Genomic DNA, 27,303 nt, shown 5'->3' with positions numbered 1-27,303 from the left:
TTTGAGAGAAATGGGGATGTGTGCCCTGCATGACTTGAGCGGCCTGCCTGGGGCTCGTCTCCAGATTATAGAGACCTTAAGAGAAGTTCGCGGTGTAAAATACTTGGGTTTAAATAGCGGAGCGCGGACATTCGTCGCTGGGGGCGGCGGCTGCGGCCTGTCGCTCCGGTAGCGGGAACCACTTCCTGGTCCGCATCTCCCGCCTGTGTCCACACCCCGCTGCTGCATTTCCCCCACGGCACAGAGCTTTAGAGGCAGCAGGAGGCTCCGTCCGACTCCCGCGTGAACGCCCGGCCCGGCCCGGAGCGGGGTCCCTTCAGAGATTTAAAACACAACGCTCTGGAACTCCAACTCCCCCGGCGCCCAGCCCGGTTCCCAGGCGTCGTGTCCGGGGCAATGCCCTGCGGCTGCAGGGAAGAGGCCCCGAGCCTGTTGGAGCCTCCGGCCCTGGCCGCGGTCCCACCGGTGACCCAGGTGCGCCGCGCCCGCCCGAAATCCCGTCCGACGTCGCCCGGCACCTGTCGCGCCCGGAGCCCGCAGGACCTGCGCTCACCTCGTTCCGGGGGCCCACGGCCCGTCCCGGCGCCTCTGGGCCCAGCTCCCGCCGCCGTCTCCGCCAAGGGCCCCGCCGCGGCCGCCGCCCACTTTCGGTTTCCCCGCACCGCTGGAGCCGCCCCGCGGCTCGGGAATCACCTCAAGCCCCCGCCCCGCCCTGCTCGGCCCCGCCCCGCTTCGCCCCGCCCCGCTTCGAGGGCAGCCTGGCCTCGGCTCTGCGCACGCGCGGACGCCTCGGTCGCGTCGGCCCACGCCGGCGTCCGCGCGTGGGAAAGGAAACCGACGCCGCCTAGCGGTTTCTGCGCGTGCCCACGCACCGGCCGGCGGCGGAAGACGCCTGCGGGGCGGGTGCGGAAGCGCCTCCTGGTGGACAACGCAGGTACGCGCTGGCCGAGCGAGCCGGGACCCAGCAGGGGGCGTGGGCGGCTCCTCCTAAGGGGCTCACCCTCCTTCCAAACAGTTCAACTCCTGCACATTATTTTCTTCCACATCTGGAGCAGTTACTTTTTATTGCCCTAGACACACACTCTGTCCGCCCATATCCTTCAGGCCTTTCTCAAGCATCACCCTTTCAATGACGGTGGGCACAGTCTCTTAACATGTCAACCTCCTTCCTTGACTTTCCCTATCCCCATTCTCAGCCTTATTTCTCCTTAGCACCTATGTAGCACACTATATGTATTTTACTTAGGCTTTTATTGTCTGCTGTCCTTCTAAAATTAAAGCTCTGTGAGCACAAGGATTTTTGTTTGGTTCCTTAACCTATTCCCAGAGCCTAGAATAGTGCCTAGCACACGATCAGCGATAAATATCTGTCAAATTTATTCATTCATTCTAAAGTTATTGAACACCTAATACCTATTTCTTCTGCACATTAACTCCACCAACCCTTATTGGGCACCTGCTTTGCATTCCTTCAGCCAACATTGAACGCTTCTCTGCACCATCGGATATGCATTTACTGGGAACTTGCTGTTTATTCAACCGGTATTTTATTACAGCTTGACTGCATTGTATAAGACATACAATAAACTGAACGTTTAAAATGTACAGTTTGATAAATTTATATATATATATATCACTGTGAGACCATCACTGCAATCAAAATCATGAACATATCCACCACCCAAAAAAGTTTTACTGTGATCCTTCGTAATTCTTATATCTTGTCCCTCCCTGTCCCTTGCCCCCTCAACTGCTCACCTGCTTTCTGTTGCTATAGATTAGCTTGCTTTTTCTAGAGTTATATATACAACTTTTATATATGGAATCGTATGTACTATCCTTTTGGGGGGCTACCTGACTTCTTTTGTTTAATAAATTATGTTCACCCATGTTGTTACATGTATCAATAGTTCATGTCTTTCTATTGCTGACGGGTATTGTAGGGATGTACCAGACCTACCACACAACCCAGCAATTCCATTCCTGGGTATTTACCCAGGAGAAATGAAAGCATATGTCCACACAAAAACCTGTACAAGAATGCTTGTGGTAGTTTTGTTGGCCACAGCCCCAAATGGAAAAAACACAAACATCCATCAGAAGGTGAATGGACAATCAACTAATACATATTGAACAACTGCTGTTAAATAACAAATTTTCATGGGTAAGCCTGTGCTTATAGAGCTTTTGATTCAGTGAAAAGATGCAGTAGGCAATAAAAAGATAAATTGGAAGTAAATCTGGAAAACCTGATATCCAGTGCTCAAACACTTGGATGTTTCCCCAAAGGCAGTGGGGAATTGTTCAAGGTTTTTGAACAGGGTTCTTCTTTGAACACTGTTCTCTTTTGTATTCCAGATCTGGTCCCTGACTGTTTGCCTAAATGTCTCTCTCTGGAATTTCTCTGCATCTCCTCTGCTCTATTTCAGTCTATTTCAGATGTCTTTCTCTGTTCTGTCCCCTCCAGTCTACTCCAAACATTGCAGTGGATTTTTAATAGACTTTGCTATGGTCTGAATGTGTGTGTCCCAACAAAATTCATGTTGAAACCTAATCCCCATTCCTGCGGTGTTGAGAGGTGGACCTTTGACAAGTCATGATGGCTTTGTTCTTGTGAATAGAATTAGTGCCCTTGGGGTTTAAGGGAGCCTTCTGCCCCTTCCACTGTATGAGGATTCAGCAAGAAGATGCCATCTTTGAGGAGGAGAACAAGTCCTCACAAGATGCCAAATCTGCTGGCACCTTGATATTAGACTTCCAAGCCTCCAGAACTGTAAGAAATAAATTTCTATTATTTATAAATTATCCAGTCTAAGATATTTTGTTATAGCAGCAGGAATGGGCCAAGACAGGCCTAAAAGACAGCCACCCCAATTTGGTCTCTGCAGTGCTCACAACATCCTGTGGCTCCACATTTTAGAAGAGAAAGATATAAAAAGCAGCTGCCAAAGGAAAGAGTGCTGGTAGTAGCAGGAAATTAAAAAAAAAATTTCGGAGTCTAATATGTAGAATAAATCATAAAATAATGTAGTTGAACCCAAGTTTGAGATCCTTTATCCTTGCAAAGATGTTCCATGTTTAGACTGTCCTATATGTATAGAAAAATGAAGCTCTGCAGGTAGTTTTTTTTTAAACCAGCTTTATTGATAGTTGACATATAATACCTATTTAAATGTACAGTTTGATGAGTTTTGACCAATGTCTTTAATTGTGTATCTACCACCACAATCAATATATGGGATTAGTTCATAATTCCAAAATTTCTCCTGTGCCCCTTTACAGTTAATTCTCTCCCCCTACCTTTATCCCCTAGCAGCTACTAATCTGAGTTTTGTCATCATAGGTTTGCCTTTTCTAGCATATCATATAAATGGAATCATGCAGGATGTAATCTTTTGTGTCTGACTTCATCACTTAGTGTAACATTTTTGAAAGTTATCCATGTTGTTGCACATAGCGGTAGTTGGTTCCTTTTTAGTGCTGAATAGTAAGCCATTGCATGGCTCTATCACAATTTGTTTATTCATTCACATTTCATGCACATTTGTGTTGTTTCCAGTTTGGGCTATTATAAATAAAGCTGTAATAACAACCATATGCAGGTCTTTGTGTGGTGATGTGGTTTTTTGGCATAAAGACTTAAGAATAGAACATCTGGTTGTGGGATAGGTATACGCTTAACTTTTTAAGAAACTGTCAAACTGTTTTCTAATGTGGCTGCACCATTTTGTACTCCCACTTTTACTCCCTCCTTGGTAATGTGTAAGACTTCCAGTTGCTCTAAATCTTCTCCAATACTTGGTATTACCTGTCTTTCTAATTTTAGCCATTCCAGTGGATGTATATGGACAGCACACTGAGCTTTCAATTTGCATTTCCCCAGAACTAATGATGTTGAGCATCTCTTCATGTGTTTATTGGCCCTTCATATGTGTTCTTGGGTAAAGTGTCTGTTCTGCAGGTAGGTTTTTTGTCCAAGACATCAGGAGGTTCTCAGAAGTGCCTGGGTATCTGCCAGAGCAAGGGCAGGTTAGGACGTTGTGGTTTTTTTGTCTTAGTGAAGTGGCCCAAGGCCCAGGGAGTTCAAGAATTCACCCCATACCCTGGATATAATTGTATTTCAGGAGAATTAAGAGATATCAGAGATGGCACAGACTGGTTACTCTATAGGCACAATGGTTCTTACCCTTTTGTAGGGAAGTCAGAATAGATGAAAGCAAATTTTGATGTATGCTGTCAGAGAGGATTTGGAGTCCTTAAAACTCCACTGTGAACCCCTGTTAAAAATTTCCCTAGAGGAAAGTGTATATCCTGGGCCCAAATAGCAGAGTTTTTGAAATGAACAGGACTCAAGTGGAAGGCATTCTTCCTCTGCAAAAGCCCAAGCATATCTTTGGACAACAGGGGCAGTGGCCAGGAGCATCTAGATCTCTTTTAAGAGAGGCAGGCATAATTTCCCATCCTCAAGGGCTGTAGAGAGGTCCTTGGTACTCTGCTTAAGGTGGCTTTTAGGGTAGGAAAGGTAGATGGGAGGGGGAATTAGTAAAAGCTGGCCACTAAGCAGAAGCCTGGCAGGTCATTGTGCCTGTCCAGAGACAAGAGAGAAGTTATCATGGAAAGGGAGTGCAAATCAAGGCCCAAGTATGGAGAAGGACGATAGCTTTGTTGGCAGCTTATCCTTGGCAGAGAAAGATGGACATATTTCCAGTGTGAAACCTCCATCCAAAGCCCTTCATGCATTTTGTCCACACCTGGGGAGCCTGTACGTTTGGAGAGTGTCACATTGGATGCAAACACCAAAATACCTGTACAAAATAGGCAGGACCAATGCTATTGGTTGAGTTGAATCTCTGTCCTTTCTCTGTTTCATCTCTCATCAGCAAGCACCATTTAGAATGAAGGTGAGATAGCAAGCATGGTCCAGGAACATGTCTGTAGTTCATTTTGTTTTTTTCTTACCTGATAGTTCTTTTAGTCTTTGCAATACAGCCCAAGAAGAATACATTCCTCATCCTTTCTCTAAGAGCCTCTCAGACTTTACAGCCACCATAGGCAGCTTTGTCACTTGTAAAATTTAGAGTGACAATTTAGACCTCTAGGTGCTATCATCTCACTTCCCTTCTTTTCTATATTGACTCCAAAAAGAAAACAAAAACCGAAACAAAACTTTCATTTCTATCAGTTTATGATCTATCAAATGAACAGCAGGGACTTGGTAATAACATTATTCAATGTCTGGAGTAGTTCCTCTCTCAGGAAGCCTTCCTCGAATCCCCCACCTGACAATCATTGCTCCTTTAGCTGAGCTTCTAGAATGCTTTGTTCCTTGAATATATTTGTAGCAGAGAGAACATAGCAAGTGGTTTTATATCTCATCTCCCTTGTGAACAACTTGAAAAGAGTTTACATTTTATTCATCTTTGGTTGCTGAGTTATTTGATTGCAAATAATTTTAACAATACCCCATTTGAAGCTAAACTACAGCATGTTCAAAATTATGTATACAGATGGAACTCAACCACATGAGTACTTTTTGCTTACATAAGGTCAGGAAAAATAGATCCATGACCAAAGGAATCTTTGGACAGATCTACTTTTGGTTAATCATTAACATCATAATCACTGCCTCTCCCATCAGCTTTAATTGCCTCATGAACAGATGCAGAGGAATTTCTAGACAACTGCATTTGTTTCAACTGAGTAAGGAGAAAAGACAAAACAAAACAAAACAAAAAACAAAAGGCAGAGATTGCCGAAGCCCTGCTAAAATCCAGGCCCTGGTAAAGCTAAGGATGTGCTGATCAAGCAAAACCCCCTAATCTGCCCACAAAGCCCTCCAAGGTGAGTCAGCTGAAAGGGCCTAATCCCCAGAAGGGACTGATCACTAAAGCTTTAGAGGCCACACAGCCACAGCACACTGGAAAACAGGGGATAATGAAAGCTTAAAGGGATATTGTGTAGAGAAAGGTCATAGAACCAACAGAGGAGGGTCTTGGCTGTCTAAGAGGTCACCTTTGCCCTCTCCTGAGTTGTAGGTCATTCATATAGCTCAGTCTTAGGACCCTCAAATAAGAATGATTCCAAGGATGTGGATATTGCTAAGAGTTAGCTGGCTTAGGGCCCCAGCTGTGGGGTGGGGCATGGAGGTGAGGTAACTAATATTTTAAGCAAAGCAATCAACCACAATATGACTGATTCTGTAATAGCCAATAAACCAGATGGCACAAGAATTATATTGCAATAGCTGCTAGGGATGAGGAAGTGTGGAGGCAGTGAGAAGAAACTATATGGGTGCAGAGGAGGTGCTCAGTATAGGTGAGCTGACACTGAAATCAAAGAAGCAGACGGTATTTGAGAAGTGTGGGCTCCGATTAGAAGTGTACTATATGGGAAGAATCACTACCCCTTAGTTGCTTTCCCTGGGATAAATAATTTAGGACTTGACCTTTTGTTAAATTGGGAGGTTGCATAGAACACCAGAGCCCTTTGGCTCTGTTTCTAGCCTCGGATTCCCTTATGTGGCAAAGTGAACACAGAAAGTAGCAAAAGAGCCTTCTCTTGGGGCTGTTTGGTCAATTTCTATACATCAGTGGTTATCTTTGGGAAATAACTACTCCCCATAGGTACTCAACCACTCTTGAGACAGTGGGCTCTGCCCCAATACACACCCCCTCCCCCGAAGCCTGGGGCTCTTTGTTTTGTGCTTTTATGAGGTTATTTTTGGTTGTCAAAAAGATCAGGTGCACCTCCTGGCATTGAGTGCGTGGGCTGGGATGGCTTGTGGTACTTCCCCCATATCAGAGAAGTTTCCCTTGTCTCAACCAACATGTGGATGTTGTGCCAGTCATTTATGTAGATGACAGACCTCTGCTTTATATATAAACACAAATTTTCCTCACAGTTTTACTATACAGTGAATTTTCCAACGCTATTTTTATCTGTGAATTTCACTTCAGGAAAGTAAATGAAGAGATTACAAAATATTTGTCATAAAACAGGGGTGCTGGGTCAGATAATACTGCTACTTGAAATCCCCCAACAGCCAACTCCACCCAGACAGAAGCTGAGCAGGATATTCTTGTTTACACCAGTAGACATAGGGATACACACATTTATCTTTACTAGAATTCTGCATCACCCCACTACAAAATTACCTCACTTGCTCTAGTGCTCACACCAGTTGAGGAAGTTAGAATCATTCTTTTTGGGGGTCTTTCTGGAGTTTACTTAGCCCCAAATTGTATTTCCCCTACCATAAGTACAAGAGATAGTCTTCTTCATCTTCCTCCCAATTCTCCCTCATCGCCTCACACAGTCTTTTTCATTTAAAACTGGACTCCTCGCTCTCAGCAGCAACTTCCTTAAAACAGGATGTTTTGTATTTGTAATTAGAAAAGTATAGCACCTGGGGGCTAGCAGTTGGCTAAGGAGAGCTAGCAAGCTGCCGGCTAGAGTGAGACAGTGCAGGAGATTTCCTCTAAGAATGTGGTTCTTAATCTGAGAGTGATACGGTGTGTCAGCACTAACGTGGTATTTTCCTCCCTTTGTACACTACAGGTTGAACTATAAGCTCACTTGTAAATATCACTGTAATTATGGGAGCTTTATTTACAAAGCAATGAAATGTGTGGGTGGGTGTGTGTCTGTGTGTGTGTGTGCAGCCTTAGGAGTGGCAGCCCACATGCCTGGTGTGACTTGCTGGAGCTAGGGTAAGCAATAAGGACTTTGTTCTTCAAATATTAGGTTTTGTGTTCTGAGTGCTGATTTCTGCTGTTGATTGTTGAGGGGCCAGCACAGAGGCTGACAGTCGTTGTTTCAACCTTCATAAGCTGAAGCAGCTTCCTGGAGATTTAAAGAGACAATACTTGTGCTCCCACCCCCACGTCTTTTGGGAGCCAGACATTTAAGGAAATCTTTGTCAGGTCACTGGTTGATTACAGAAATGATGGAACAGAAACTTTAGTGACCACACACAACAATATATATCTTGCAAAAATAGTTTTTAAAAGTCATAAATAGATGACCCAGTCCTCATAAAGTATAAGAAATCTCTGAGGCATTGAAGAATTAGATATCCAGTTAGTGCAACATGATATTTTAAATCTCTAGCTCTCAACAAACAATTACAAAACATGCAAAGAAAGAGGAAAACATGGTCCATTCACAGAAAAAAAAGAAGTTTACAGAAATCTTTTCTAAGAAAGACCAGGCATTGGAATTATTAGTCAATGGCATTAAGTCAACTGCCTTAAATATGTTTAATGAGATAAAGAAAACTATAAACAAGAACTAAAAGGAATCAGTAGAATTATATATGAACAAAGAAAGAATATCAATAAACAAATGGAAATAAAAAGGAATCAAACTGAAATTCTGGAGATGAAAATGATAATAACTGAAATGAAAAATTAACTAGAGGCATTCAACAGCAGATTTGAGCAAGTGGAAAAAAGTGTCTATGAGCTTGAAGACAGGGAAATTGAAATTATCCAGTCTGGGGAGCAGGAAGACAAAGGAATAAATAAAAGTAAACAGAGACTAAGGGCCCTATAGGACACCATCAAGTGAATCAAATTTACAATATGAGAGTTTCAGAAAGGGTACAGAGAGTGGGGAAAGAAAGAACATTTGAAGAAATAATGACTGAAAAATGTCCCAAACTTGATGAAAGAAATGAATCTACAGATCCAAGAAACTCAACAAACATCCAAGGATAAATTCCACAATCTCCTAGGATAAACTCAAAGAGCTTCACTCCAAGACATATTATAATCAAAATGTCAAAAGTCAGGGACAAAGAGAGAATCTTGAAAACAGAAAAAGAGAAATGAGTAATCACACATAAGGACTCCTCAATAAGATGAAGAGTTGCTTTCTCATCAGAAACCATGGAGACCAGCAGGCAGTGGAATGAAAAAGTGCTGAAAGGAAAAACTCAAGGGAGAATTCTCTCTCTGGCAAAACTATCTTTCAAGTGGTCACCCAACCTTGGATTCCCAAAGTGCTGGGATTACAGGCAGGTAATTATGGGAGCTTTATTTACAAAGCAGTGTGTGTGTGTGTGTGTGTGTGTGTGTGTGTGTGTGTGTGCAGCCTTAGGAGTGGTGGCCCACATTCCTGGTGTGACTTGCTGGAGTTAGGGTAAGCTTTCAAAAATGGGTATCTTTCAAAAATGAAGGATAAATTAAGACATTCACAGATAAAATCTGAGGACGTTCATTGCCAGTAGACCTGCTCTCACAAGAAATGCTAATGGGAGTCCTTGGGGCCTGAAATGAGAGGACACTAGACAGCAAATTGAAGCCATATGAAGAAATAAAGATCTCTAGTAAAGATAACTGCATAGATTAATATAAAAGCAGTATTATTGCATTTTTGGTTTGTAACTCTTTATTTCCTATGTGGTTCAGAAGACAAATACGTGAAAAGTAATTATAAATCTTTTAATGGGCACACATGTAAAATGTGTAATTTATGGCCAGGCACAGTGGCTCATGCCTGTAATCCCAGCACTTTGGGAGTCCAAGGTTGGGTGACCACTTGAAGCCAAGAATTCAAGATCAGCCTGTGCAATGTAGAGAGACCCCATATCTTAAAAAAGAAAAAAAAAATTAAATTAAAACAATTAGCCAGGCATAGTGGCACACATCTGTAGTCCCAGCTACTCAGGAGGCTGAGGTGGGAGGATTGCTTGAACCCAGGAGTTTGAGGGTGCAGTGAGCTATGATCATACCACTGCACTCCAGCCTGGATGAACAGGCAAGACCCTGTCTCAAGGGAAGAAAAGATATAAATTGTGATAACAGCAACATAAAGGTAGGAGGGGATGAACTGTATAGGAGCAGCATTTTTGTGTGCCATTGAAGCTAAGTTGGTATTAATTCAAACTATACTGTTATAAATTTAGGATGCTGCAGTGGATGGAATGTTTATTTTTTTTGTAGAGACAAGGTCTTATTATGTTGCCTAGGCTGGTCTCAAACCCCTGACCTCAAGCAGTCCTCCCACCTCGGCCTCCTAAATTGTTGGGATTACAGATGTGAGCCACTAGGCCTGGCTTGAAGTTATTTTTATCAATATCAATTTTTTTTTTTTTTTTGAGACGGAGTTTTGCTCTTTTTGCCCAGGCTGGAGTGCAATGGCGCAATCTCAGCTCACTGCAACCTCCGCCTCCCAGGTTTAAGCGATTCTCCTGCCTCAGCCTCCTGAGTAGCTGGGATTACAGGCATACACCACCACGCCTGGCTAATTTTTGTACTTTTAGCAGAGATGGGGTTTCACCATGTTGGCCAGGCTGGTCTCAAACTCCTGAACTCAGGTGATCCACCTGCCTCGGCCTCCCAAAGTGCTGGGATTACAGGTGTGAGCCACCACACCCAGCCTATACACTGGCTCTTTCTAACCTCCTCTATCAAACCCACCTCTGTTTCGGAGTCTCTGCTTCAGTGGTGCCTTCTCCTTGACACATTGTTCCCAAATGTGTGCAGGGCTGGCTCCCTCTGGTCCTTCTGCTCATAGCATAAATGTAAGGCCCCTCTGAGCCCCACCCAGTGACTTCCCAGCCCCACCTCTCAGCACCCTACTTCATTTTCTCTGCAGCACTTTCTCTTTTCTTTCACATGCCTTTGTTCATCTCCCCTCCAGACTGTGAGCTCCTGGAGAGCAGGGACCACTCGGCTGATCTCAGCACAGCATGCTGGGCCCACTGGGGCACCTGCACAGGGTGAGTGCTCAGGCATAGCTGCTGAATGAATAAATGGGAGGATTGCAGACTTTCCACCTCCCCACCTTCTGACCAGCTAAGACTGTGGAGATGATCAATACAAATAAAAGGTGCAAATCAGGCCTGAGGAAGGAGGACAGCAAGCGTGACCTCTGCAGGTCTCTTCCGTGGCCCCAGTTGCTGGTAAACCACAGTGGGCACCACGGACACAGGAGTCTCACCGCCTCCTGGTGGCCAGCCATAGCACTGCAGCCCCAGGCCAGAACGCCTCAACTTAAGTCACACACTCCAGCTGGGTGACCTTAAGGCAGTGGTTTTTTGCCTCTCCAGGAGGCAAAGAAGCAGGTCCGCAGGCTCCACGGGCAGTGTGAGGAGCCTCGGAAGCCTCCCTTGGCAGCTTTTTGCCTCCACTTCCTTTGGTGTCAGGCATCCTTATCTCGGCCAGAGCAATGCTTCCCCCTACTTCCAAATGCAGATCCAACAAGGACCAGCCTCATTCCTGTCCAGTGCTCTGGCACCCTCTGCCCTATAGCAAACCCTCATCACCCAAGCTCCACACCTCTCTCTGCTCTGAAGGATGTCCAGGGAGTGGAGAGCATTTTCCTAGGGTCTCAGAGCACAATGGGCACTGACGGATAAGCCATATCAACAGACACTTTCTGAGTATGTGGAACCCTTGGGGTCACTCACCCAAGCACCGCAATTAATACAGGAGGAAATGGAGGCTTTCTCTCCCATAGTCTCTGTCTCACTAGGGGGTAAGGCTTATCCTACTTCCAGGTGCCCAGACCAGTGGCCTGAAGACCTCGGCCCTGGCCTCTCATGGCTGTGCTGGGGCCCTTAGGGAGCCCTATGTCTGCCCTGCTCATGCCCTGAGTTCCTGGGCCGATGCTACTGACCCATAACAGAGCTGCCTCCAACCTCTTTCTTCTTTCCCTCTGGGAGGAGGCTGAGCACTGGCCTAGGAAGCTGGAGCCTTCCCTTACCTTCTAGACTCTGTGCATCTTCTGTGGTCTAAGCCAGGCCCTGTCTCTTTTGAGAATTCGGTTTCCCAAATGTATAGTGAAGGGTTGGGTGTGAAACTGCCTCAGTGTGCTCAGTGGGGATGTAGTGTCAAGCTCCATCAACGCAAGACAGAGTGTCAGGGTGGGGTGGCTCAGGTGCATATGGTGAAGAAGCCTCCCTAACTCAGGTAGATGCTGAGGGACACCACATATAACAGCCAGGCCTAGTGCCCATGGTCAGGCATGCTCCAGGGGCCCTGTGTCTGGACCAAGAAGAGAACATGCTGGTGAGTTCCTGCTTCACTGTGTCCACAAGTGCAGTACACAAGGGATCCCCAGGCAAGGTTGGTCTCATGCAGCCAGCTCTGTGCCTCCCACACTTGCAGGGGCCTGGGTCACATGTTCACCACTGGAGACAAGAAGTGGTGTCAGTCTCATTTAAGCACTAAGAGTGAGGGTGGGAAGGGGTAGTTCCTCAAGAAAAAAACTGAGGTGCTGTCTCCAATAGAAGATGAGTTGGATGTTAGACAGATAAAAGCACCTGATCTCAGAATCATACATGTAGACCGCATATCTACCTCTGCCACTAGGCACACGGGGATGTATATGTCCCAGAGAAGGTAGGTGTCTTGTTCAAAGTCACACAATGAGCAATGTCAAAACTCATACTTTGGTTAACATTCAATATGGCTACATATACTAAAATCCCTAAAATAATAGTGACATGTATTAGTCCGGGTTCTCTAGAGGGACAGAACTAATAGGATAGTTGTATATATAAAGGGGACTTTATTAAGTATTAACTTACACGATCACAAGGTCCCACAATAGGCCGTCTGCAAGCTAAGAAGGAAGGAGAACCAGTCCAAATTTCAAAACTGAACAACTAGGAATCTGATGTTAGAGGGCAGAAGGCATCCAGCACAGGAGAAAGATGCAGGCTGGTAGGCTAGGCCAGTCTCTCTTTTCACATTTTGCTGCCTGCTTTATATTCTAGCTGTGCTGGCAGCTGATTAGATGGTGCCCACCCAGATTAAAGGTGGGTCTGCCTTTCCCAGCCCACTGACTCAAATGTTAATCTCCTTTGGCAACACCCTCACAGACACACCCAGGATCAATACTTTACAGAGACAGGCCATCCATACTGACCTTGAACTGACCACTGCAGAAGTTTATGAATCATGTGTTTCTGTTCTTGCATCTTGTATGTGCTTTCCATCCTCAATGCGGTCTCATGGTCCAATGTGGCTGCTGGAGCTCCAGCCTTGACCGGCCACCATGTTTGCATTTCAGAGAGCAGGCAAGGCAGGGCAAAGGGGGCCCTCCCAGCTGGGTCAGTTCCATCTGAACAGTCTCCCCAGAGTCCCACACCACATTGTGGTCACATCTAATTGGCCTGAACTTAGGTCACTCTTAGCTGCAAGAGAGGTTGGGAACTTTAGTCTTTTAGTTTGGTGAATTGCTGTCCTGAATAAAACTGAGCATCTGCACATAAGAATAAGAGGAGAATGAAAACTGTGGAAACTAACACTGCTCTCTCTCTACAGTAAATGCCAAGATAGAGAGGAAGGGATGGGGTTGTTTTCAGATGAATGGGGCATTTGTTTACCTATCACAGCCCCTCTTTTCTCACTGTTTATTCATTCACAGAGAGAGAGAAAAAAGAGCTTGGTTCCAAATCAGGATATATGAATGGGACCCCTGCTTTCAATTCCCAATCAGAATGACTGGAACCACTGTGTTGGCTTTCATCTGTTTGTACCTTGTAAGTAAATCTGAGAACATCCTTTCCTATTTCATAAGTGGGGCAGGGAGGGACTGAGAGCTGTGAAGCTTTTAAGGCAAGAAGCATGTCCCTAAAAAGCTGGGTCAAAATTGAGTATCTGTACATTTTAAAAGTACAATGCGCTCACCCCAAGGACGCTTTGTCCCTCATAATAAATATTACCAGTAAAATGAATCCACCCAAAATAAAACTTAGTCCATTAAGGCTGCTATAACAAAATACCAAAAACTGGATGACATATCAATAACTGAAACTTATTCCTCACAGTTCTGGAAGCTGGGATGTCCTAGCTCAAAGTCCCAGAAGATTTGGTATCTGGTGAGGGCCAACTCCCTGGTTCATAGACAGCTGTCTTCTCGCTGTGTCCTCAGATGGCAGAAGGCAGAGAGGGAACTCTCTGTGGCTTGTTTTGTAAGGGCACTGATGCCATTCATGAGGGCTCCACCCTCACAACCTTATCACCTCCCAAAGGTCAAATCTCCAAATACCATCATACTGGGGGACAGGTTTTAAAACAGGAATTTGGGGAAACACAAACATTCAGTTTATAGCAAAAACTGATAATGGTTAAAACTGCAAGTGGTGGCTGGGCGTGGTGGCTCACGCCTGTAATCCTAGCACTTTGGGAGCCCGAGGCGGGTGGATCATGAGGTCAGGAGATCGAGACCATCTTGGCTAACACGATGAAACCCTGTCTCCACTAAAAATACAAAAAATTAGCCAGGCGTGGTGGCAGGCGCCTGTAGTCCCAGCTACTCGGGAGGCTGAGGCAGGAGAATGGCATGAACCCAGGAGGCAGAGCTTGCAGTGAGCGGAGATCGCGCCACTGCACTCCAGCCTGGGCAACAGAGTGAGACTCCATCTCATAAAAAGAAAGAAAAGAAAGAGCCAGTGTGGCTTGGGGAGTGTGGCTTGGGGGAGCTCTGGAGGAGAGAATGGGAGAGGAGGGGAATGATGGCAGGGCCAGATCCTGGGGCCTGGGAGACTAGGTGAGTTACCCATTCTTCTCACAACATTAGCCATGTGAAAGTACAAATATTTAATATCTCACAATCTGTGGATCAGGAACCTGGGCATGGCTTACCTGGGTGCCTCTGCCTGAAGGTCTCTCAGGAAGCTGGGGCTGTGGTCTCAACCGACGCTGGGCTGTGGGAGGAGCTGCCCCCAAGCTCACTCATGTGGGTATTGGCAGAACCAGTTTGGACTAAGCCTGAGTTCCTTTCTGGCTGTTGGCCTGGGTGTTCCCCAGTTCCTCGTCATGTGGGCCTCTATGTCGGATAGCTCCTGACATGCAAATTTGCTTCCTCAGTTAGATGACTGTGACAGAGGCAGCGAGAGGAGGAGGGACAGAGAAGGACAAGGAAAGGGAGGGAGAAACACAGGAGACAGCAAGGACGAGGGAATTGGCACATTTTTTTGTAACTAAATGTTGGAAGTTGCAATGGATTGAATGTTTATGTTCCCTAAAAGTCATGTGTTGTTAGCCAAATTCCCAATGTGATAATATTAGGAGACGGGGCCTTTGTAAGATAATTAGGTCATAAGGGTGGAGACCTCATGAATGGGATTAGTGCCCTTTTCAAAGGCACCCCAGGGAGTTCCTTCACCCTTTTTCAACCATCTGAGGACACAACAATAAGCTGGCAGTCTGCAACCCTGAAGAGGGACCTCGGCAAAACTGGACCATGCTGATACCCTGATTTCAGACTTCCAGCCTCCAGAACTGCAAGGAATACATTTCTGTTATTGGTGAACCACCCTGTCTGTGGCACTTTCTTATAGCAGCCCTAACGGACTCAAACAGGAGAGATAGCCTGTCACTCTGCTGTATTCTCTTAGTCAGAAGGGGAGTCACTAACCACTTTATGGTTACACGAGGGCATGAATCCCAGCAGTGAGGTTTATTGCAAGCTGCTGTGCATGCATGCAGCCTACCTACCACACAGGCTGGGATGAGACACCTGGGTCTGATTCTAAATATAACAGGAAAGCATTGGAAGGCTTTATGCCACAGGATGACCATATATGAGTTTCATTTTATGTTAACCGTCTCCTGGTGCAGAATGAGAAATGAGGCCCGAGTGGAAGTAACGTTTCCAATATTACACTGGTGGAACCTGGGCATGTCTTCAGTTGTAAGTCCATGCTGCATCCCATCCATCCTTATAATTCTTCCTTCTCTTGAGTTTGTGCATTTGTTACTTGTGACACCAACCTATGAGTGTTATGAGAATTATCTCATGTATGCCTGATGATGTCTCTGGGAAGCAGATGCTGGGATGACTTGCATTATGCAGGTTGGGAGACTGGAGAGGCTCTGAGAGGTACAGTGAGTTTTCCAGGGCACAGAAGTGGTAAGAAAAATAAAGGTTGGAATCCAGCTGTGTCTCCTGAAACCTAGGGCCCTCGCTGCATTTGGGTTTTCCCAGAGGGGCGGTGTTGGCAAAATTGTGAACAGTTAAGGAGATGACATAGAGGAGGAGGGTGAGCAGCCAATGGCTCAGAGAGACCTTTGGGAAGGGAGGTCTTTGAAGGAAGGGGCTGAGGTAATGGAACCTTGGAGAAGTGACCTAACTTCCTTGGTGATAGGCCCCAACAGAACTTAGAACTTTGATAACCAGCACTCACATTCTAGAGACAGCCCCCGTCTAGCTCTCCCGATGGGGGCCAATAAAGAGAATAAGAGGTTCTCCTGCTGTATCCCGACTTTCTGAGGCTCTGACCTCAGGAAAGCCCAGCATGAGAGCCTTTTCCATTGCCACAGACTTTTTGGTTCAGCACTCACTTCTGGCACCTCTGGTCATTTGGCAGGAAGTACCCAAAGGTAACACAGAGAAGTCCAGGCCAGGCCACAACTATGATCCCACCTGGGCAGCCCCAAACCCCTCCCCATCACCGTGTGTGTGGAGGGAGGCAGCGGAGGGAAGGCAAGGGATGAGCGTTGGGCCCTTCCTGGGCCGGAGCAGGTTGTTGGGTGTTGGAACCCCGGTGGGCCTGACAAAATGGGAAGGTGGGTGCTGGGTGAAGGACATTTCCCCAGATGTTATCCTGTGCCCCTGAGACTTCAGCTCATTTCCTCTATGCAGTTGCCCACCTGTGCCTTAACTGGGGAGCCGAATTTCTAATGTGCGTTTCCTGCTGCAGTGATGGCCAGGCAGGGAGGGCCCTGATGTCTGATGATCTGGCTGCAGGGCATCATTTTTGCAGAGCTCCATGTGGGAGATCAGTGAGGAACTGGTTGATGGGTTCAACTCCTCCATCTTCCTAGACAAGGGGTAGGTGCCCTATACCACCAATAATGACCAGTGCTGGTCTGGGGTGAGAGCGGGCATGGGGGGTGGTGGTGGTGTCTCCACTGCCAGTACCATGAGATGAACCGCATGGGTCCGGAACCCAGTTTTGTATACAAGGACTCCTGGGGTCTCTCTAGCAGGGCCTTCCGACGGAGTGGCCCACAGTTGTACCCCCGGAAATGTGGGGTCCCACTCCTCCCCCACCTGCAAATTGGTAAGGTGGAAAGACACTTCACATACTTGTAGGAATATCAGAGAAAAGACTTTTTCATTGTTTTCATATCACACTAGGCCATGAACATTTTTGCCTGTTGCTACTATTTTTGTTTTTTTAACCACCTGCCCCAGATATCCCATGTAAGAATCAGCTCCTGTGTCCATCCAGACCTGCTCCAAGCCTTAGAAATCATCAGGCTTAATAGGGTGGTTTATATATAAAAATTGGGGGGGGGGGTGTTGGTTCAGCTATTCTTTACGTGTCTCTTCAGCTTGTCACATCCCAGAACACATCATCTTAGCCCAGTAGGCCCAGAGCCTTGGCCTCACCTGTCTTCACAATATTCCATAAGGAAGGCTTTTTTTGTTTTTTGTTTTTTTTTTTTTTGCCACAGCAATTCAGCCTTTCAATGCTGGTGGACCTGGATGTGATTCCATTCTGTTGCCATTTCAGCAGGGCTGCAGGGAACATCTTATGTGTGTCCTATTAAAGAGCACTGGTTTGCTAGGGCTGCCATAACAGTACCCAAACCATGTGGCTTAAACAACAGAATTGGTTTTCTCACAATTCTGGGGCTAGAATTCTGAGATCAAGGTGTGGGCTGGGGGGGTTTCTTCTGAGGCTTCTCTCCGTGGCTTGTAGATGGCCGCCTGTTATCTCTGTGTTGACATTGTCTTTACTCTGTGCCTCTTTTTGTTGTTGTTGTTGTTCCTTTGTTTTCTTGAGACAGAATCTTGTTCTGTTGCCCAGGCTGGAGTGTGGTGGCTTGGTCTCAGCTCACTGCAACCTCCACCTCCCTACTCTGTGCCTCTTTGTGCCCTAATCTCCTCTTCTTATGAGGACATCAATCAGACTGGATTAGAGTCCACCTCAATGAACTCAACCTTAATGACCTCTTTAAAGACTATGTCTCCAAATACAGTCACATTCTGAGGTCCTGGGGGTTAGCACTTCAACATATGAATTTTGGGAGATATAATTTGGCTTATACCACATACTTATTCCCTACAGAAGATAGACTCCAGGCATGGGGTTGCTTGGTGGAAGGATATGCATATGCAAAATCTGAATCGCTTCAGCCAAATTACTTTCCAAAGAGGCTGTGGCAGTTGTGTTGCCACGGCAGTCTCCAATGATGTCTGCTTCCCTGCATCCAGCCTGACAATGAGGGATGTCATTCATTTACATTCCTGCTAATCTGGTGTCCATGTGGCAAATGCCACTGTATGCTTCCTTTGCTTTTTAATTTGCCACTTATAGGCTTGAGCCACCTGTCAGTTGTTTACCAGCCATTTGGATTTTCTCTTCCCCCAGTTGTCTGCTCATGTTCTTGTTGCTGTGACAACCCTTCTCGCACCCTGGAACCTCCAGGCATTTGCCCCTTTGCTGGATCTGGGATCCTCATAGCTCAGGTTCTCAAAACTGCCTTTATTGTAAAAGAAAGAAAATTAAGTGCCTTGCTTTGAAGTCTAAAGGACTCTCCTAGGGTGGGTGTTGTAGTCCATTTTGTGCTGCTGCAACAAAACACCATAGACTGGGCAATTTATAATGTACAGAAATTTATTTCTCACAGTTCTGGAGGCTAGGAAGTCCACAGTCAAGATGCTGGCATCTGGTGAGGGCCTTCTTGCTGCATCATCCCATGGTGGAAGGCATCACATGGCAGAAGGGCAAAGAGAGGGTGAGAGAGAGCAAGAGGGGGCAGACCCACCTTCATGATACTGATGTTAATCCACCCAGGACGGCAGAGCTCTCATGACCTAAACACCTCTTAAAGGTCCCATCTCCCAGTATGGTCACAATGGCAACTACACTTCAACATGAATTTTAGAGAACACAAACATGCACACAATAGCAGTGGGTCTACACTGAAAACTGATCTCTCAACTTAGTGGGGGCAGTGGGGTGGGGAATGAGGTTCCCTCAGATCCTCTCTTCTCCATGCCAGAAGCAGACTAAGCTTCAGGTAGCTTAGTGGGAACGTGATGCAGCCCTAGCTTTGGGCAGTTCTTAGTTCTGCCCTGTGTGACCTTGAGCAGCCATTTGACATCCCTAAGCCTGTGTTTTCTCATCTCAACAATGGGGATGTTTCCTTAGGACTCACTAGAGTGATGCTCTTCATACAAGCTCTTAATAGGGGAATGCTAACCTCTCTTGCTGTGGGCACTCACATCCCTCTTCACACACAAGTCCCCAAGGAATTGGGGCTTCCTGGTCTGAGCTCTAGCCCACGATTCTCCTGGTGGTTTTTGGTGCTGCCTCTGACTCTGTGTCCTTCCTTGTCCCACTCAGTATGAAAATGAGTTAACCCTGTACCTGGGCAAGATCTGCACAATGTGGACCCTCCAGGTGGGCACTCAGGAGCATATGGTGGCATCCCTGGACCAGGCTTCCAGAGCAGACACATACCCTACAGCACCACCTTCCTGTGTAACCACTGGGTCTTCATCTCTACCCCACAGTTCCTGGACTGGGTATTCAATAGGTGGGAGCCTGTCCCTTCCACAGCACAGCGGGGAGTCTGCCACCAGCTAGCTGTGTATCTCAGGAATTTTGCTGCACCTCACTGAGCCTCAGTTTGCTCCTCTGAGAATAAAGGTGGTAAGAGGATGAACCTCACAGGGTTCTTGCAGGGATTAAATGAGGTGAGCCATGGCAGGTGCTGACCTGGTGCTTGGCTCTGTGGAAATGGCTGCCAGATGTACTGTGGCTGTTATTTATTTTTGAACACGAAGTAGCTCTCTGCCTCACTCGTGGCCTTCCTACGTTTGGGAAAGCGTATGGAAAGCAAACCTGTTTTCCCATTTGTAAAGAGGCTTTGAGTTTCCACATGGCTGATCCCTGTGCTTGGGGTACCCGGAACAGGGATCCCCGGGGGCTGGTGGAGGGGCCCTATGCTAACTCAGATATCTGGGAAGATTCTGGTTGTGGGTCATCATGTGCTGGGTGCTCTCAGTGAACGGAGACCAAAGCTCAGCGACTCCAGTAAATCTCACGCCACATACTCAGCTTCCTGAGCTCCAGCTCAGACCAGTGACCCCTGCCTGGAGGTGTGGGGGACTGGGACTCTGAACTGAGGTGGACCATGCCTGGGTGACACTCCCCCTGTCTCCAGAAGCTGTTCAAGAAAGTGCTGCCCTATCACTGCCAGGGCTTCCTCTGGTACAACGAAACAGGAAAGCCAAGGAGCCCTGTCACCCACTGTCTGCACCTCCATCACCCAGTTCAAATGTGTGGACAACTGCATCATCACCACGTGATGCAGAGACCAGAGTGTGAAGGCCTGGGGCCAGTGCAGGGTGGTGTAGCTTTGAATCGAGGTGGCCAGGGTTTGCTGTGGTAGGCCCAGGGAGCTCCTGTCTGTGTCCCCATCCAAATCTCATCTTGAATTCCCATGTGTTGTGGGAGGGACCCAGTGGTAGGTAACTGAATCATGGGGGCAGGTCTTTCCTGTGCTTTTGTCGTGATAGTAAGTCTCACAAGCTCTGATGGTTATTATAAGGGGGAGTTTTTCTGCACAAGCTCTCTTTTTGCCTGCTGCCTTCCATGTAAGACGTGACTTGCTCCTCATCTTCCACCATGATTGTGAGGCTTCCCTAGCCTCCAATCACGTGGAACTGTAAGTTTAATTAAACCTCTTTCTTTTGTAAATTTCCCAGTCTTGGGTGTGTCTTTATCAGCAGTGTGAAAACGGACTAATATGCTCCCTCTTAGAGACTTGGGAACGGCCTCTTGTCGGCTCTCAGGTGTGTGGTCTGTGATCTAAGCCCCCACACAGTCCCTAGGCCTTCCTGTCAGGGGCGTGCTGGCCTTGACCACGTGTCTCAGAGGTGGGTGCTCACTTCCTGCTGGGCTTCTTTCCTGTGAGTGTTGCTCACTGGGTCCCAGGTGTGCCCCTACTCCCTGCCACAGCTCCCTGAGCTTCTGTCTCCTCCAGGAGGGGAGATGTCAGCAGAGGAGCTGAAGTGGAGCAGGCGGGATTCCAGCTCCCCACCTCCTGGCTCATTCTCCATGGGAGTGCTGATGCCTCAAGAACTTCTCTTCACTCTATGCCATGCTCTCTGCTCTGCAGAGCACCTCAATTCACATGGAGAGAAGTTTCCAGGTGAGCAGGCCTCTCTCTATAGGAGCACCAGGGTGGATCAGGGACATCCACAGGGCTGGGCTGGGCATTGCCTCTCAGTGAGCCTAGGAGGTGCTGGGAGGCTGTGAACCCTCAAGGTAGGGACTGGGAACCCTGGTGGGGTCTCTGAGCCTCCCTGGGATCTTAGGGCAGCTGTTCTGCTTCGAATTAGGTTACCTTTCCTTACCTGTCAGATATAGGCTGGGGCCAAATTGGAGACTGTCAAGAGCTTACCTCACAGCAACGCGTTTCTCTGATGATTGAAATCAAAACTGGTCAAAACAGACCTGCTCGGCTGAAATGGAAGTGGGGGCCCAGTGGACCAACATGAGAGTCCCCTCCCCTCCCCAGTCCCATGGGACCCTTAGGCTCAGAGGAACCTGTTGGAACCTCTCATCTAGCGTGTTTGGGTCCTGTGACTTCTTAAATAAATGGGATTTGCACTCATGCCCCTCCCCGTGATTCCCAAATTTCTCCTTCCTTCTTTCGCCTCTGCACAGGAACAGTCTCGAAAATTTTCAAGATGTGTAAGCTAGTGCACTGCACAGGATTCTGCTCACCACAGCGAAGTGGAGGAGGGGATGGGGGCAAGCCTTTGGGAGGGAGGGAACTGAGAGGGTGGAAGGACTTGACAGCGTGTGGTTTTTCAGTTTCTCATTGAGAGTTTCTTTGAAAATTTTCAGTCTCTATCTTTTCTGGATTCATAGCAGAGGAATCCCTCTGGTCCATGGGCAGGCGGGAGGCGGGGGCACTTCAGAGAGCAGGAGGTCCCAGCAATGGGTCATAGTGGTGGCAGCTGTGCTGAGCCAGGAGGGCTTGATGAGGTGGCAGATTGAGCAGGTCCCTGGCTCAGCTCCCTGGCTGGCCCATCGCACTGACTGGTAGCCCCCTCCAGGCTGTTGGGTGGATGGGGAAGGTAGGGGGTCGTCAGGAAGCTGGCCTCCAGCTGCTCTTCTGTCTGGACTGCAGCTCCAAGGGGAGGGGGCGCCCTGCCCACACCAGAGATGGGCACTGCCAAGGAATTCCATGGGCCAGGTGGTCAAAAAGGCTGCCTAGCCTTGGGTCCGAATGGCTGAGTAGAGGACAGGTATGTGCACTCTGCGACTGCCTGCTCTGGCCCCATAGCAGGCACTGCTGATCAGCCACAGATTCCGGCCCTGTTGCCTCGTTTGCAATGACACATACCCCAGATAGTTTATGAGGAGTACGTGGGGACTAATCGATCCCTGGTGGCTACTTCCTGAGGGGATTTCACATTCACACAAAAGAGGAAGCAAAGTGGCCTCACCCATCACCCTGGGCACCCCTAGTCTGTCAATCAGAGATAGCACCTCAGAGTCCCCCTTCCTGAGTGGAGGAAGAAAGTGTTCTGTGCAGGGGAATTTCCTGGGGGTTCCCTGGGGAGGTGGAGCCTTTGCATGACCTCAGCCCAGCGTTTGGGGCAGAGACTCCTGTGGCTGAGGCAGGCAGGAGCCACTCATTTGGGCCTCCTGGGACTACCCTGTCTTCTCCCACCACAGCTGGGCCTGGCTGGGGGCCTGGACACATACTGAGAGCCCAGAGGATGGGACGCTGGTCAGCAGTGGTGCTGAGGGACATGGTGAAGGCAGCTGGGATGGGGCCTCGGCTAGGAGGAGGAAGCTGGCCTCTTCTATGGGGCCCTGGGCAAGTCACTGCTCCTCTTTGGCCTGTTTTCTCATCTGAAAAGTGGAGGGATGATAGCCCTGTGGTGCAGGACTCACATGGTGACAATGGAGTCACAGACAGGAATGTGGAGAGCTTTGTGGAGGGCTTTGTGCCTGGCTCTGCCGTGGGGGAGGGGTGTGATGGCAGGAACAGTGATATGAGTGCTAGGAACGTGGTGCTCAGGAGGGCCTGTGAGGCAGGTGGAGTTCCCCCTGTGCTTTCCCAGAGGAGGAAACAGGCTCAGGGAGTCCAAGGGAGTGAATCTGGAATCAAAGCACCCCAGAGGTGGTGGCAGTAGTACTGGTACCAGCTGATCTGGCCAGGTGTCCAGGGCCCCAGGGTTGGGGGGCTGGGAGAATAAAAGGGTGAGGAGGATGTCCTCACTGACCTTGCCCTCGACCCTGGAGGGGACCTTCTCGGTGGACACACTGGAATGGAGCACCGAAAGCCCAGAAGAGGCAGCAGCTGCAGGTGGGGTGGGAGAGCCTCCAGGGAGTCAGAGGACAGGGCTTCTCCCTCCCAGCGAAGGCCTCACATCAAGAGAGGAGGGGGCCTTGCTTCTCCAGCAGTGCCTGAAATGCCTCCGACAGAAGCGACCAGAGCAAGGGTCAGGGAGAGCTGGGCTGGTGCAGAGGGTGGAGGTGGTAGGTTGGAGAGGAGCAGGGAGAACCAGGGCTGGCGCCTCACAACCTTTGTGATTGCCAAAGCCGACTGTAGGAGTGGCTACAGCGAGTTTGCTAGACGCAGAGAGGTGTGGGGAGGGGTCTTATGTGGGGGCAAATCTTGGCTGCTCCACGTGGGAGGGGGAGTGTGAGGAATTTGATTAGGTAATTAGGGAGCTGCAGCTGCCCCAGGTGGCTGCAGATTGATCTGATCAACCCGAGGGCGGTACCAGAGAGCCAGTGCTCATCAACACCCCCGCCCCATGGGCACAGGGTCCGACCCCTCCTTGGCCCATTCCACCTGACCTGGTGATGCTGGGCACTGCGATGAAGGATTCTCCGGATGTGAGTGAGCCTGGGGAGGCGCGGGGCGGGGCCGGGGTCCTGAATTTGGGAGAAGAGAGCCCCTCACCGAGCCCTGAGCTCTCGGAAAACCTCCTCTCAAGCGGTCCTCACACTGCCCCTGTGAGCCGGGCGTGGCGCCCACCGTATTGATGAGGGAACGGAGGCTCCACGGGGTGTAGTGAAGCGGCCCAGCTGCCTCGCTGCCCAGCTGCAGGAGATTGTAGCTGCGCTGGAGGAGTCAGACGCTCCTTCGGGCGCTGTCCATGGTGGCAGGAGAGTGACGTTAGGGAGCACGGGAGTAGGTGAACAATCCCTTCCAGCTCGAGGCCTCGGTTTCCCTGTCTGTCATCAGAGAGGCCTGGCCTCCAAGGTCCCTGAGCCTCCGCTGCCCTGACCGCTCCTCTGGAGCCTAGTCTGACCCAGGTCCAAGTCCCGTTTTGTGTGCACGCCCTGCTCCCTGGTGGAGCCTGTTGGTACTGCAACGTGAGAGGAATGTCGGGAGGTGGTCAGGGGCCAGGGATCTTTTTGATGGGCTTTGGCTGTCTGCTTTCCAGTCGAATCTGATCAACTTCCTGGAAAGGACTTAGGTAAGCAACTGTGGCATTCATTGCGGGAGGCTGGGGGTGTGGAAGTCAGAGACTCGCCGCCTGCCAAACACTCCCTGGACCCATTCCCTGCATCTTAGACTCATTGGGAGGGCTTGGTACAGAGCAGAGGAGGAACCATTGCACTGGAGGGTGGGGGTAGGCGCTGGAATCAAGGACAACTTCCTGGAGGAGGGACTGTTTAAACCCAACTCTGAGAACCGGTAGGGACTGGATGAGATTGGAGGGGAGGTGGGAGCCTCTTAAAATCACCCACCTAGAGGTGGGGGTGTGGAGTGGCCCTTGACCCCACTCCACACCTCACTAGGGCTCCTCCAGCACCCCCTCACCGGGCTCTGTCACCCTGCTGTTCTTCCCTCTGGCACCAGGAATGCACAGTAATTAGGGAGCTGCAGTTGCCTCAGGTGACTGCAGCTAATTTCCACCTGAGGACTTTGGAACCTGGTTCAAGACCACGGAGCAGCTCAGTGAGGATGAGAGATCAGGCTGGGGCAGGACTTGGGTGAGGGCAAGGGTGGACTCTCTCTGGTGGCCAGCGGCAGGAAGCCTGCAACTGTGGCTCATCCCCTAGTATGTGGTGACAGCTGGGCCACCCAGACTCCAGGTGCTGGGCAGGCACTGGGAGGGAGAGCTGAGGTGTGATTCCAGGTAGTCTCAGGGCTGCCACCCTGTCCTGTAGTTATAAGTAGTCCTGCCAGTCAGAACCAGCACCTGAATCAGCCAGTAGCAGCCTCAAAGCCAGGGAGAAAAGGCCACAGTCAAGCTGAGGTGCCTGTGAGTGACCTGGTGTACTGGGCGGACTGTCCCAGGGCTCAGTGCAGCTTTGGGCTAAGTGTGGATTTGGAGTGTCAGACAGCTGGCACTGGGCTCCCAGCTCCATTACTGAACAGCCCTGTGACTGGGGCAGGTCACCCCCCCTCTCAGGGACTTGCTTTCCTCCCCTGTGAAATGGGCTGATGTTAAGTGATCACTTACGTGATCGGGACACCAAGCACTCAGCACAGTGCCTGGAGCACAGAGTAAGAGCGGGTGGCAGGGTAGTCTGAGACCCTGGGGTAGTCCCTTCCAGGTCATCCTGCCCTCCCATCCAGCCACCAGGCCCCCAAAGCAGAGCCCTGTACCAGCGGCAGGACAGACACGAGGCCTGCTCAACTGTGACCCTGTGACCCCTACATAAGCAGCAGGGCGCAGCTGGGGCCCCCGGGGGCCCTGGGCCAGCTCCTCCAGCCCAGAAGAGAAGGACAAGGTGAATCTTTTCCTGGGATTCCTTGAAGCCCAGAAGAAAATGAGACACTCCTGTCCCCTCTCCCTGAGAGCTCTCCCCCAGCCCTGGCTGCTTTGAAGAAGGGCACAATTTATTTACTATAAAAATGAATACAATAGAGAAGAATACTATGTTAAAATCCTGTTTCCATTGCAGCCTAGGAGCTGTGGTTTAGTTCTTTCACTTCCTGTGTTAATTGGAGATACAGGCTCTCATATCCCTCCTAGAGATGAGGCATCTTGCAGGGGTGCCCGTGTGTTGACTGCAGAAGAAGGGAGATGGGAGAAAAGTAGGACTTTCTCAGGGCCCATGTTCATCTCTGTATGGTCAACTTGGGCAAGAAGCAGAGACAGCCCCTCAGAACTCCCGGGTTAGCAGCTGAAGGGGCTTTCACAGGCCTAGCAGCACCCTTGGGAATCTGGGTGTCTTTAAAAATAACCCTTCCAGGGACCATTTCCTGACCCAAGACAGTGGTTACCTTTCTACTGCTTTGGAGGAAGAGCGAACATGTTCTGATTTGCTTACTGAGGTTTCCTTTGATCAGCTATTAGGGACTTGTAGTTTTCTTGTTCAAACACTGGAATTGCATCAGTACTAAGTGTGTATGTGTGTATGTGTTGGGGTGGGGGGAGTGTAAAAAGATCCAAATGTGTAACGTGGAAAGGACAAGGCCAAAGGAAGATTATTTGCAAATGGAGTCAGGGCAGGGTGGACAGTGCATCTTCAGTTCACTTCCGGGGGCCCCATGAATGACCCTTGACCTTAGATTTGACCCCTCCTGGGATTCTGTCTCTGACCTCAGCACTTCTTTTCTTGCTGGTTTCTTATCCAGGGGGAAAGATTTTGCAATGCAATTTTTAAGGCTGCAGCTGGGCCTCATTGCATAAACATTGCTGCTACCTATGATCTAGGATTTCCAGCATCCCTGCAATTCCTGGTATAATTCTTTTCAAGGCGGAAATTCCGTAGAAGGCTCCCAGCCTGTCAGGCACATCCTGGCCATTCCTCCCCAGCTGGAGCCTCATGAACCACAGGTGAGCTCTGGTTTGCCAGGATAAGGGTACTTATTCCTTGTCAACAACAGACCCCACACTCCCGTCCTGACCAAGGTGAAGTCTGGCGTCCTGTGTTCCTGAGGTCCAAGGTCTTGGGGATTCCCTGTTTACAAACTCAGTTGTGTTGTTACTGACTTGTCCTAAGGGCACACTGGCCCGAGCCCTTAGAGCTTACAGCCCCCTGGATGGCTTTATCCTCTATCCAGTCCTGTACTGTGGTTATTTCATGGGGCAAGGTGAGCAGGGGTTGGGGGGACTGTGAACCTTTCCCGTGGGGAGAGTTAAAGGTGAGGCATGAGGGGGGCAGTCAGTGGGAGGCATGGGAGGGCCTGGCAATTAGGCAAGAAAATAAAATGAAAGGCATTCAATATATAAGATATAGGGAAAAAGTGGTTTTTCCCTCTACTCACACACCACACAATGTAATACCAGATGTGGGAAGGTCATTTTCCCAGACATCAAGTAATTCTGCAGTGTATTAGGCAGTGAATTAGGCGTCCTCTAATTCAATTCCATTCTGATACTACCTACCTGGAGACA

At 48.8% G+C, this 27,303-nt stretch overlaps 2 protein-coding genes across 3 annotated transcripts in view; one reads left to right on the top strand and one right to left on the bottom strand.

Annotated features, from left to right (window-relative positions):
• The window catches only part of TDRD7 (tudor domain containing 7), an 81,600-nt gene extending 80,833 nt beyond the window's left edge, over nt 1-767 (bottom strand). The window contains exon 1 of one of the 2 annotated variants that reach the window (XM_003911472.3): nt 554-767. The gene's annotated coding sequence lies outside the window, so the exon portion shown is untranslated. The remainder of the gene's footprint in view (nt 1-553) is intronic. The other variant, XM_003911473.4, reaches the window with a different exon arrangement.
• Nucleotides 397-21,593, top strand: LOC110741488 (translation initiation factor IF-2-like). Its single transcript, XM_031654766.1, has 6 exons — nt 397-934; nt 10,645-10,723; nt 13,378-13,492; nt 15,576-16,337; nt 20,961-21,128; nt 21,341-21,593. The coding sequence occupies exons 1-4, from the start codon at nt 397-399 to the stop codon at nt 15,585-15,587; spliced, it is 744 nt and encodes a 247-aa protein (XP_031510626.1). The 3' UTR covers nt 15,588-16,337; nt 20,961-21,128; nt 21,341-21,593.
• The last annotated feature ends 5,710 nt before the right edge of the window (nt 21,594-27,303 follow it).

Source organism: Papio anubis, chromosome 13 (genome assembly GCF_008728515.1).
Source record: "Papio anubis isolate 15944 chromosome 13, Panubis1.0, whole genome shotgun sequence".
Taxonomy (NCBI): domain Eukaryota; kingdom Metazoa; phylum Chordata; class Mammalia; order Primates; family Cercopithecidae; genus Papio; species Papio anubis.
Note: the sequence above shows the minus strand (reverse complement) of the source record. Positions and strands in the feature narration are given on the sequence as shown.